The 13,526-nt window shown below is 37.3% G+C and overlaps 2 protein-coding genes across 5 annotated transcripts in view; one reads left to right on the top strand and one right to left on the bottom strand.

Annotated features, from left to right (window-relative positions):
• Window positions 1-13,526, top strand: part of TASOR (transcription activation suppressor) — a 132,470-nt gene that overhangs the window by 92,426 nt on the left and 26,518 nt on the right. For all 3 annotated transcript variants that reach the window (XR_009761484.1, XR_009761485.1, XM_061618269.1), the window contains exon 24: window positions 9,375-9,451. Coding sequence is in view for 1 of the 3 variants with exons in the window: in XM_061618269.1 (XP_061474253.1) it covers window positions 9,375-9,424 (50 nt within the window). In the remaining 2 variants the exon portion in view is untranslated. The remainder of the gene's footprint in view (window positions 1-9,374; window positions 9,452-13,526) is intronic.
• Window positions 22-13,526, bottom strand: part of CCDC66 (coiled-coil domain containing 66) — a 75,610-nt gene continuing 62,105 nt past the window's right edge. For both annotated transcript variants that reach the window (XM_061618272.1, XM_061618273.1), the window contains one exon: window positions 22-373. In XM_061618272.1, the coding sequence (XP_061474256.1) occupies window positions 287-373 (87 nt within the window). In that variant the 3' untranslated portion in view covers window positions 22-286. The remainder of the gene's footprint in view (window positions 374-13,526) is intronic.

The raw sequence follows: 13,526 nt of genomic DNA, 5'->3' as shown, positions 1-13,526 counted from the left end.
AGCTAATAATTTATTCTTCATGCTAAGCATACACACAAAATTTAAATTAGTTACACAAATACTCCATGTAAACAAAACCACGTGCTATAGCATTGCTTTCTGGTAAACAGATTTTTCTTCCATTACTGGAAGTTTATCCTAAACATACAAAAACATGTAATCAGTTATTCAAGCATCCTCAAATCGAATGAACAAAAGTCCACATTTTACCACTGTGGTTCATAATTACAGTAGTGAGTATAAAGTGCCAACACAGTAAAAATCCATTCATCAAACTTGAAATTTTTTAAAACGGTGAAATAAAATTCTCTTCTTGACTTATTATACTTGGAATAAGACATGTCTCCAATTCTTTCTGCTTCTGGAGGAGGCCCTGAAAAGACAGAGTGAGTTTTACAGAAGTCACAATTAATTCTAAAGAGCATGAATTGACCTGCACAGAGCAGGAGTAGCAGCTTCTAATGGAAAATGTAATTATGCCTGTATTCAGTTAACCATTCAATGGCCTTTTTACCTATCAACTCTCCCTTTTACGTATACTGTGTTTACTGCTTAAAGTTTTACATTTTATCAGAAATGAAGGTGAAAATACCATCTACAGTTGAAACCTTTTAAGATATTTGGGCCAAGCTGATGAGAATCCATAGTTGGGAAACCAGAATTCTATATAAATATTTAGTTTAGCAAAATAACTTGGGTTGTCCAAGGGGAAACTACCTGGTAATACAATCGCACCTCAAACACGTAAGTTCAACAGAAAAACTTGTCATGCATACTTATGGTCATTTTGATTGTGTCCTTGTTTAAAAGGGATGTAAAAAGGATGCAATAGTCACTGCTTTAAAATACAAAGAAGATCACTTATCCCAAGCCAGGGCAGCTGGGGTGCAAAATACTGGAAGCTACAAATTTTCTGTTAGGCACTGTCTACCACACAGTTTCCAGTTAAAACAGCTACAGTGTGCTAGTGGGTGGGAGATCATTCAACATATTTTCCTTCCATTTGAAATGTTCCATGGATTTGAACAAAGGTACTATGTATGCTATAAGATGTACAGGTCTTTCATAACTGCTACTGTGATACACCTAGAAAAGACATTTTAATATCCATTTTTACATATACTAAGGAAGATGTTGAGTTGGATACAAAAACAAGATGGCTGCAAGTGCTATTCTATAGTGTCTGTATAAGAGTGAATGTAATAAGGACTTAAGGCCTCTGCTGGGTCTGATCAAATGCCTTATCTAGTCTATCATTCTGTTTGCACAGTGGTCAAATGGATGCCTGTGGGAAGCACAGAAGTGCAACAGCACTCTTCTGCTCATGATTGTAAATAGTTTAACAGTTCATATGCTTCCACTTACGCAAGAGTGTTGCTCAAGTAGATGAACATCTTTTAGATTTTTTATACTTGTCTTGACAAAGCTTTACACAAGGGGTAATGTGGGCCTCTGACTGAAATACGCTTTCTGTGTGCACCTCTGGATCTAACCCATTGCCCTTTTGGGTTCTGTCCTACAATTTCCTGACTGTCTCTAACTAGCTTACTCTTACCCGCCATCTAACAAAAACCTATGTGGGGAATGGAAGTATGGATGAAGCTCAGTTTGCTTTAGTATATCACAAAAACCAATTATAATTCCTGTCCAAAACAAAAAGCAAAACTAGAATTTAGGACTAACACAATATAGCTACTGGGTTAGATTAAGGGATTTGGGGTGGATTGTACAAATTGTTCCTCACATAATTCTACCTGTGCTCTCAGTAAGTATATCTAAATTTAAAGTTCAATATAACAATGCCTAGATAATCTTGTAGGGTGGTAACCAATGATGTTCTCCTTTATTCTGTCCCTGCCCGCTCCAAAGTTTGGAGGTTTGATGGCATGTGGGCTGCAGGGAAGAAGTCCTGTTGTGTGAGGTAGAGGATGGGCACAATTAGATACCACCTTGAGATGTTAAACAATGTTTGCTGCAACAAGGCTTAACCTCTTTGTTTTCTTGAAACATCTTAGTCTGAAGGTCTGCATTTATAATTGTAAATGACAATCCAACATGTAAATTGCACATAGAAATTTTAATTGCACACTTCCATAATTACAACATTACATTTTCAACTATTTTATAACTTTACAATTCAGCTAGGAGGAAAATAAGTACAAAGTGAATAGTTTCATGGAAAATATTTCACAACAGTGGATAAAGTTTACAGTCCACAATATGGTTCAACAATCTAGAAATACTTGTTCTGACCAAACACAAAAGGGACTAAAATAAAGCAACTAAATCTTAACGGCCTCAAGCAAAAAATATTTTTTTATGCAATTACTCTTTGAAGAAATAAGGCCACAGCAACGTTATAACAATATCAAAATAACCCCCTCTGTAGAAGGAGCAATAAGATTAGTAGCTCAGTTTCAGAATTTTAATTAAAGAATGCAATGAGTAACTTCTCATTTTTGCTTGAGACCTAACTATTGGCATTCTTCCTTCCTCGTTACATAGCATGCAGTTCTGTACGACTAGAACCCAGCCACAGGACTCCTGTAACATTTGGAAAAAATCTACAGTACTGAGGGGAGGGATTGCAACAAAATTGCATAACTAATTCTACACTAATATAAAACACACAATCTTGTTTAATTTGGAATCAATTTTATCTTTAAATGAACCGCCATGGAAATATTGAAGAGAACTGACAGCCTGTCTTATACTGCTAGCCAAACCAGCATTAGTTGTACACATTTCCATTTAGTAATGTAACCTTTTATTTTTTGTTAAGAGCAGCTACGAATACAGCACCTAAGCATACTGAACTTGGCTTCAATCTTGGCATTCTACATCTGAATTTCTTTTAAAAATGGCAATGGTATATATGTGTATCAGCAAGATTTTAACAAGCCGCAACAGATGTACAAATAGAATGGAGTGACTCATCTACTTACCATATGGCCTTTTCCTAGAGACCCTACTTCAAAGCCAGTATAGCCTCTAATATACAAGACTAGACACAGGTCTTACATTTGTTACAATAGGATGCTCCATGTACTTCTAACACATTAAGTGCATTAGTGATGCATACTCATTGCTAGATGCTTGTGGCTATCTACTTAAGATTTTGATGAAGCTCTTGATTTTATCAGTGAAATATTAAACTCACTAAGGACTATGAGTGAAAAGGCACACTAGTTCTTAATATGAAAAAGCTACTTCAGTTTAATTTTCTTTCACTTTTGTACCAGTCACCATTTATTACTTATAGAAGATCGTATTCAGCATAGCACTAAGTCAGGGTCCCTCCACACGGATTACCACTAGCACAGCAGGATTCCCCCCCATGTGCCCCCATATCTTTTCTAAGCGTTCCTCCAACCCTTCGGAGCACATTTGAGGAGGGTGTGTGCAAGGGGAGGAGGGGGAAAACCTGTTGTGCTAGCAGTAATCCTTGTACTAATAGAAGTTAGTAGAATATTGCCCATTGTGCCTACTGTTATACTGTAAGCAAAGTACTATCCTAAAATCTGCCCTGTTGGCTAGTGTAAACTTTAAGGAGTAGAATATATTCTTCACACAGATCCACAAAGAATGTGGCAACATACACTATAGGAAAGAGGGCTAAGGAAATTCTCAATTTCTGTCCTTAAAATACATGGAGAGCAGAGGAAACACTCCTTGGAATAATCATTAACAGAAGTATCTACTACTGTTCACATCAGTCTGTGTAATTGCAATTTAAGTTGCACTGCCTGATGTGAAGACAGTCTAAAACATTTAATGAACTGTGAATAGCAAAAATGGAAGTTACACCAATACTCAAAGATAGCTAATACAGCCAGGCTTGAAATAATATGAACTAGAGGTTTCCAAGGAAGCACGAAAACAGAGCACAGAATCGAGGAGTAAGGGATTACAGGATGCCTAATGTCTACATGGCCAGCTCTACTATGATGCTGGCAGGTGAGAAATGGTGGTGAGATATTGGAGAACAGAGCTGTGTGTGCAATGTGACCTGCCCTGTGTTAGCCTGCTGACTTCAGAGGTAATGGAGGATGTTGTTCCATTGCAAATATTTAAGTAAGATCCAACTGTTGGACCAGACAGATTCTGTATATGGAACTTGAGGACAGGCCAGATGTCTGTGTAAAAAAATAAAAATAAACCTGAAGCAATGAGATGAAAAACCACACAAATAAAGGAAAACTGTACTCTCTAGAGTACTTCTGAACCCAAGTGCTTTGACAAGAGTAGACAGATCATTTTCTCTCAACTACTCTCCTCATATTCAACCTTTGGGCAAGCTAAGAATCAGTAGAGAAATAGTTTCTTTTCAAAATATTTTTCCCAGGTGGCATTGTTGATGTTGAAACACTGCTTTACAACTGAAAACCCTACTCTATTTTGAAGCATGCATTCAACTTATCTTTCTCTGATGTGGTCTTTTTGTGTAGAGATGGACATTTGTCTGACTTAGGTATCCATGCTTGAGAAAGACTATTAGCTTTTCTCAGTAAAGAAGATGAGAGAATGGAATCGGGGGTACTATGTACAAAACAGCAAATGGAGCTGAATTATTTGATAGCATAACATAGGACAAAAATCAAATCAAAATTATGAACTGGGATAAGACAAATTACAGGAGATAATTGAAATTCAAAGCTCAGACAGAAAAAGGATTCCTTTAAAAAAAAAATTAACACCCTCCATATGGAAAAAACCTAACAACTGTAATGAACTGATGTTGTCAAAGTAACAGTTGGAGCAGAGCAACACTGCTACTAATCCTGGTGACAGGGACTGACCTCAGATTGGGAGCAAGCAAGTGTGGACAAGTATAGCAGAACCAGAAAGGTGTGGAAAGGTTAGCTTAGGTAACTCTACAGTCTCCAAGCATGTATCTACATAACCTGAATTAAACCTGCTGCTACTGCTTAATGGATTAACCTCAGCAGATATCAACACTAAAAGAATTCACCCTAATAACAAACACATCAGAACATAGGTGGATAGTCCAGACATCTTCTGTCAAACTCCTCCAGGTATAGTGGTGGCTGCCCTTCCTCTGGATTCAGTTCTAAGGGAAGTTTGCTGGTACATCTGAATCTCTATATGAGGATCTGTTTAGTGCAGCAGACTACAGAGCATATTATTTGCCCTTCTTTTTGTCACAAGAATGCTGTAAACCCTCCTTCTTAGAAATATGGACTAATGCCAAAATAAGCTACTGCTGTTTTCTCCAAAAACAAACCAAGAAAGGGGCATTTCTTTGGGGAACACTTTAGGATCTTGGGAATCCCACATTACTGATGAACAATTTCTAACCTTAATGAAGAATGAAAAACAATGCTTGAAATGGAATTGCTTTAGTGTACTAAATATGTAAAAAATAAAAGGTTATAAAAAGTCAAACATTTAGGGTATTCAAAATCATCAACACAGGTTTTGAATATCTGACATCAACTATATGAGGATTCTCAAAGGGGGGGGGGAAACTAGTGGGAAGATCACAAGGAGCCCTGATGTTTTTGCTACATGGCAGGAGAGGAAGGAATTGTTTCCTAAATACTGCATACTATTATGCAGTACATAATAATAACAATAATAATATGCATACTATTATGCAGTGAGAAGCATGAACCAGGGAAAGTAAGAAATTATTAAGCAATAAATAGAACATATCAACATTACAATACTTGGCATGAGTGAATTAAAATGGACGGGAATGGGACATTTTCAATCGGGCAAATACAAAATATTTTAAGCAGGAAATGAGAAATTAAGAAGAAACGGGGTTGCTTTGATAGTGAGAAATGATGTAGCAAAAGCAATTAGGAGCTATAACGCAAGGTCTGAGCGAGTGATATCAATGAGATTAAACAGGAAACCTATTAATATAACCATCATCCAAGTCTATGCTCCAATGGCAAATGCAGAAGAAGAGGAATTGGAGAGATTTTATACAGAAGTACAGGAAGAAATTGATCACACACCAAAACAAGATGTGCTGATAATCATGGGGGACTAGAATGCAAAAGTAGGGAACAGAGAAGAACTAGGAATTGTGGGGAAATGGGGCTTAGGAGATAGAAATGAAGCAGGATAGAGTCTTATTGAATTCTGTGAAGCCAATAATTTGTTTCTTGCAAACACATTTTTTGAGCAACCGAAAAGATGACTGCACATGTGGACATCACCAAATGGTCAATATAGGACTCAAATTGATTATATAATTGGTAGCAGAAGATGGAGAAGTTCCATACTTTCTGCAAAAACAAGACCAGGAGCAGATTGCTGTACAGATCATGAACAGGTAATATCGCAAATCAGAGTAAAGCTAAAGAAGAACAACAAAGCAATCATAATGCCAAAATACAATTTAAATAACATCCCAGAAGAATATAAAGATCAAATAAGGAACAGGTTTGAGGCTTTAAAGTTAGTTGACAGAGAACCAGAAGAACTATGGACTGAAGTCAGAGACATTATCAAGGAAGAATGCAAAAAGACAATACCTCTAGTTAAAAAGAGAAAGATTTCAATGGATGACTCAGGAAACTTTTAAAATGGTTAAAGAGAGAAGGAAAGCAAAAGCAAAAGGAGACAGAAACATGAACAGAAACCTAAATGCAACAATACAGCGACTAGTATGTCGGGACAAAGAGAACTATTACAATAGTTATTGTATAGAACTAGAAGAGAACAACAAAAAGGGTAGAACAAGAGCCCTATTCCAAAAGATTAGAGAAATGAAAGGGAAATTTAAACCACGAGTAGGGACGTTGAATAATCAACAGGAACACACAGACTGACCAAGATGACATAAAAGGAAGATGGAAGCAATACACTGAAGAACTCTAGCAAAGAGATGCAAGGATGACAGATTCATTCATGGAGGAACCGTATGATGAACCAGAAATTTTAGAATGTGAGGTGAAAGCTGCTCTTAAAATACTTGGAAGAAACAAATCACCAGGAACTGATGGCATACCAACAGAGTTGCTACAAGCTAATGAGACGAATCCATCCAAACTTTGACAAACTTTGCCAACAAATATGGAAAACTAAACAATGGCCCACAGACTGAAAGTGTTCGATATCTTCCAAAGAAAGGGGATCCCAGGGAATGCAGTAATTATTGAATTATTGCCTTAATATCCCATGCAAGTAAAGTAATGCTCAAGATTCTACAACAAAGGCTCTTACCATATATGGAGCAAGAATTGTCATACATCCAAGCTGGATTCAGAAAAGGAAGAGGGTACAAGAGATCATATCGCAAACATATGTTGGATAATGGAACAGACCAAGGAATTTCAGAAGAAAATCACCCTGTGCTTTATAGATTACAGAAAAGCCTTTGATGGTGTAGATCATGAAAAACTATGGAATGTTTTAAGAGAAAAGGGGGTGCCATAGCATCTGATTGTCCTGATGTGCAACCTATACTCTGGACAAGAGGCTGCTGTAAGGACACAATACAGTAGGGCCCCACTCAAATGGCAGGTTCCGTTCCAGGCCCCCGCCAAAAAGCAAAAACAGCCAGAAAGTGGGGCCCTACTCAGCTGTAGCACGCGAGCTCCCCGCCCTATAGCTGATTGCGCAATCAGCTGTAGCGCGGGGAACTTCAGCTGCTGCGCTCCACCTGATCCCTGTCAGCTGTAGCGTGGGGAGCTTGCACACTCCAGCTGCAAGCTGTCAGCTAGAGCGCGGTGGCTGGAGCTCCCCATGCTACAGCTGATTGGGTGTTAGAACAAATTAAACCAGAACTATCACTAGAAGCTAAAATGATGAAACTGAGGTTATCATACTTTGGACACATAATGAGAAGACATGATTCATTAGAAAGACCATAATGCTGGGAAAAATAGAAAGGAGTAGAAAAAGAGAAAGACAAGAGATGGATTGATTCCATAAAGGAAGCCACAGACCTGAACTTACAAGATCTGAACAGGGTGGTTCATGACGAATGATACTGCACGTCACTGATTCATAGGGTCGCCATAACTTGTAATTGACTTGAAAGCACATAACAACAACAAAAGCATACTATTATAAGCCATAAAAACAGAGAAGTGTGGTTCATGCAATTTGAAACAAAATTAATGATGATTAAAGAAGATGGACAATGTTTCTTCCTATTTACAATTCCTTTCATCTTTCAAGAACATTAACATGTAACAGGCATATGCAGGTACTATATGCAAAATTCTGCCAGTCTTCCGGACAGACTAATTATGCAACTTCTGTATTCATTCTTTGAACAAACTGAGATCTCATCTATAAATTTTTCATAAACTATCACATTAGTCTTACAACTGAGATTTCACAAAATATGTGAATAAATATGTTGGTTCTAGATATTTCATGTTTACACTTCATATTCTGTTTACAATTTGTTTTTACCTTTATCAATGTAACTTGCCCTGTATGTGACCTTAGCGTGAGGGTGGAATATAAATCCAAATAACTAATAATTACATATTGTGAAAGAATTGCAACGTGTCCAGTGGCTGGCTTTTTTATGTTTACCTTCTATTAGCAATTATGCCAGTTATGGGATTCAGAATTGTATCTGTACAATGGATAAACTGCTCCAGCCTAAGATGCACATACCCAAGTATAAATGCAATATAGAATCATATGATTGGATCTAGACATGTCTTTGATGGAACTCCACTAACTGAATGCTCCTGTGGGTGAAGGGAGGACGTGCTACTCAGTAACTGCTTCTCCCTGCAGTCCCCATGCCACTTGCCACACTGTTCTGGAGGGTACTCCAGTCCATCAGAGCAGATTTTCAGGAGAGGGAGGGTATTGCCAGAAGTCACCCATTTGGAGCAGTAGTCTCCACTGGATCCAAGTCCCCCTGCCTCCATCTGTAGAGGGAGATCTCTGGATCCAAACTGTAGTTTTGCTGAATTCAGTATTTTTAACCAGTTCTCCCCCTCATCATTTGTTTTATGGTATTTTAAATGAGAAGGCTTCATAACAGGATTGTATTTTATGGATGTTACAAGCTGCTTTAAGCACTCTGGTCAAAAAGCAGGATATAAATTAAAATATACAGAGAAGAATTATCCAAAACCAAATGTTGAATTCAGAAGAAAATTAAATATTTTCATATTTCCTTTTAAATTTAGGGATCTTTTACAAACGATTACTATAAATGGCTTTACAGGAAGCATATCTTAGGCTGAAAGGCAGGGTATAAATCTAGTAAAGTAATTTGAGAAGAATGTGGATGAGAAGAAGAAAAACTTCAGCTTTCAAATGCTGTAAGTTCTGCATTAATCAAAACGTTGGTGGAAAAGAGATTTTTATATATATTTTAAAATATCCATTTGTACAGTCTGATTTTTACATTCCCTCTCTTACAGCAGACCACTTAGGAAGGAAACATGCAGATTGCCAGAATCTAAAGATTTAATGATGATGTAAACCAACTAATAACAGAGTAAGTTTCACTGTCATTTATTTAGTCTTCCTTTTACTATTTAGTAAACAAAGATATGTAGCCTCTAGAGCAGCCTTTCCCAACCAGTGTGCCTCCAGATGTTGTTGGACCACAACTCCCATCAGCCTCAGCTAGCATTGCCAATGGTCAGGAATTGTGGTCCAACAACATCTGGAGGCACACTGGTTGGGAAAGGCTGGTCTAGAGCAATTGTGTAAAGCTTTGTTGTTATGTGCCTTCAAGTCGATTATGACTTCTGGCGGCCCTATGAATCAGCGACCTCCAAGAGCATCTGTTATAAACCACCCTATTCAGATCTTGTACTTTCAGGTCTGCGGCTTCCTTTATGGAATCAATCCATCTCTTGTTTGGCCTTCCTCTGTTTCTATTCCCTTCTGTTTTCCCCACCATTATTGTATTTTCTAGTGAATCATGTCTTCATGTATGATAACCTCAGTTTCATCATTTTGGCTTCTAATGATAATTCTGGTTTAATTTGTTCTATCACCCAATTATTTGTCTTTTTCATGGTCCATGGTATTCGTAAAGCTCTCCTCCAACACCACATTTCAAAGGAGTTTTTTCTCTTATCCACTTTTTTCACTATCCAGCTTTCACATCCATACATACAGATTGGGAATACCATGGTCTGAATGATCCTGACTTTAGTGTTCAGTGAGACATCTTTGCATTTGAGGACCTTTACTAGTTCTCTTACAGCTGCCCTCCCCAGCCTAGCCTTCTTCTTTTTTTTTTTCAATTAATTTTTATTCTAATTTTCAAAACCAAAATAATACAAAAAGAAAACACAAATCAATAACTAATACAATACAAAAAAAATACATATATATAAAAATATTGACTTCCGATTTGTCATAGTTCAGCTATAAATCTATAATATATAACAAACCTATCTCTTAATAGATTATAAAATCACCTTCCTCCAGCGGTTATCTTAGTTGGTTTCAAATCTCATTAACATCATATCATTTTAATATTCCACAAAAAGTCAAAGAGAAGTTTCCAATCCTTGAGATATATAGCAATCAATTTTTTTTCTAAATAAACATGCCAATTAATCCAGCTCATCAAATCTACTAAATCCAGTAATTTCAAAACACTATAATTCAACTATAAATCTATAATATGTAACAGACCTATCTCTTAATAGATTATAAAATAACCTTCCTCCAACAGTTATCTTAGTTGGTTTCAAATCTCATTAACATCATATCATTTTAATCTTCCACAAAAAGTCAAAGAGAAGTTTCCAATCCTTGAGATATATGTCAATCATTTTTTTTTTCTAAATAAACATGCCAATTAATCCAACTCATCAAATCTACTAAGTCCAGTGATTTTAAATCGCTCTTCTGTCATTATCCATATTGGGTCCATCTTCCATCTTCCATCTTTACGCACCCAAAAATCTTGCTGTCATAGTCATATAATAAAAGTCTGATAGGAATTTCCTCCATCACAGATATTTTCTTGCCATCAAATCCAAACGTATCACTGAAGTATTGTTGCAAAGCCGCATCTCTGTTCCTCTTTTCCACGTGATACACTAGTACATCTCTTGAAGGTTTTTCCATTGACACAAGACAGGGATTAATTCTGTTAACTTTCTCCATTTCAAGTTCCATCAGATCCTTCCAGTCCAAGAATTTTTTTGAACCGATAATATCTTTATCTCCAATCTCTTCAATTCCTTCAGGGACAGCGCTGAATTCCAAACTATAATATTTGTCTCCAGGATCCATCACAGCCAGGAAATCCAAATCTTTTTTCATGTCCATAATTAAGCCAATCTCCATAGTTTGAACCTTGCCTTTAATTTCTCTTTCATCTTTTTTTTGTTTTCCAGATCTATCTTTATTCTCCTTTCTCATAGAATCCTGAGTTTCTTTCAGCTCCTGTCTCATTTCGTAAAATTCAATTCTCCACGCTTGTCTATTATTTCTCAGTTCTTGTTTTATTGAGTTAATCCCATTCATTATTTTCTGAAACATGTCTAGAGATAAAGTCCCTTCTTGTACATCCATGGTCTTCTTAATTGTCATTCTTAAAGCCAAAGGAACAAAACTCCTTCAATTTTCAATGTCCCAAACAAAGAGCAGCTTATTTCTTTAACCAGTTACAAAGGAGTTAATTTTTCCAACAAACTTACGTCGCTAGACAGCCCTTATCTCTTATCTGCCTGAAAGTGTAAGAACAGCTTTAGTTCACAGCGTCGAAATAGCTAGTAGCAGAGAGAATGAGCAGATTCGTCAAAAAAAAAGTAGATCAGAAAAAATAATCTCAGCCATAGATCAAAAAGATTTCTTATCTCCTCCCATCAGAAATCTCTCGCCCGTTGTAATCTTTAGAATGCCATTTTCCATGTCAGCTTTTTGCAATAAAAAAAGATAAGCTATTTATATTTTCTTCCCCCTTAGTTCCGTGAATAAAAAAAGGAAAGTCTTACCTCACCTAGGTTATCTCAATTGCTGTTACTTTGACAAATCTCTTTAGCTGTATAGATAAGAAAATGATGAATGTAGACAGGAGGATGTTTGCCTGTTAATCCGTATAAAAAAAAACGGGTCACTTATCCAGCTGAGCTAGCATAAAAATCCTCGCTGTGTCTGAGCTGCTGGAAGACAGACAATTCTGACGAATTCCAGACTCCAACAATCAAAACAAAGCTATGTAGGAAATCTCACGTTTCTTCTTTAACCGGAAGAAATTATTCCCAGTCAGAAAAGAGCCTTCTGACTGAATTTAAACTGGAAAAGTTTCATCCAAGACGGGAGCCCGTCTCAGAGGCTGCACAGGCGTAGGGATCCTCCTGGGAAGTCCCCAGCCTAGCCTTCTTCTGATTTCTTGACTATTGTCTCTATTTTAGTTAATGACTGTGCCATGATCCTGATAATTACTGATAATCCTTGACCAGTTCAATGTCCTCGTTGTCAGCTTTAAAGTTACATAAATCTTCTGTTGTCATTACTTTAGTCTTCTTGACGTTCAGCTATAGTCCTGCTTTTGTGCTTTCCTCTTTAATTTTCAACAGCATTCGTTTCCAATCATTACTGGTTTCTGCTAGTAGCATGGTATCGTCTGCATATCTTAAATTATTGATATTTATCCTTCCAATTTTCACACCTCCTTCATCTTGGTCCAATCCTGCTTTCCGTATGATATGTTCTACATATAGATTAAACAAATAGGGTGAAAAATACACCCCGTCTGATTGGGAACCAATCGGTTTCTCCATATTGTGTCCTTATAGTAGCCTCTTGTCCAGAGTATAGATTGTGCATCAGGACAATCAGATGCTGTGGCACCCCCTCTTCTTTTAAAATATTCCATAGTTTTTCATGGTCTACACCATCAAAGGCTTTGCTCTAATTTATAAAGCACAGGGTGATTTTCTTCTGAAATTCCTTGGTCCATTCCATTATCCAACATATATTTGCGATATGATCTCTTGTACCCTCTTCCTCTTCCGAATCCAGTTTGGACGTATGACATTTCTCGTTCCATATATGGTAAGAACCTTTGTTGTAGAATCTTGAGCATTACTTTACTTGCATGGGATATTAAAGCAATAGTTTGATAAGAACATAAGAAGAGCCTGCTGGATCAGGCCAGTGGCCCATCTAGTCCAGCATCCTGTTCTCACAGTGGCCAACCAGGTGCCTGGGGGAAGCCCGCAAGCAGGACCCGAGTGCAAGAACACTCTCCCCTCCTGAGGCTTCCGGCAACTGGTTTTCAGAAGCATGCTGCCTCTGACTAGGGTGGCAGAGCACAGCTATCATAGCTAGTAGCCATTGATAGCCCTGTCCTCCATGAATTTGTCTAATCTTCTTTTAAAGCCATCCAAGCTGGTGGCCATTACTGCATCTTGTGGGAGCAAATTCCATAGTTTAACTATGCGCTGAGTAAAGAAGTACTTCCTTTTGTCTGTCCTGAATCTTCCAACATTCAGCTTCTTTGAATGTCCATGAGTTCTAGTATTATGAGAGAGGGAGAAGAACTTTTCTCTATCCACTTTCTCAGTGCCATGCATAATTTTATACACTTCTATCATGTC

This window comes from Rhineura floridana, chromosome 3, assembly GCF_030035675.1.
Source record: "Rhineura floridana isolate rRhiFlo1 chromosome 3, rRhiFlo1.hap2, whole genome shotgun sequence".
In the NCBI taxonomy this organism is placed as follows: Eukaryota; Metazoa; Chordata; class Lepidosauria; order Squamata; family Rhineuridae; genus Rhineura; species Rhineura floridana.
This window is presented reverse-complemented; position numbering and strand designations above follow the sequence as displayed.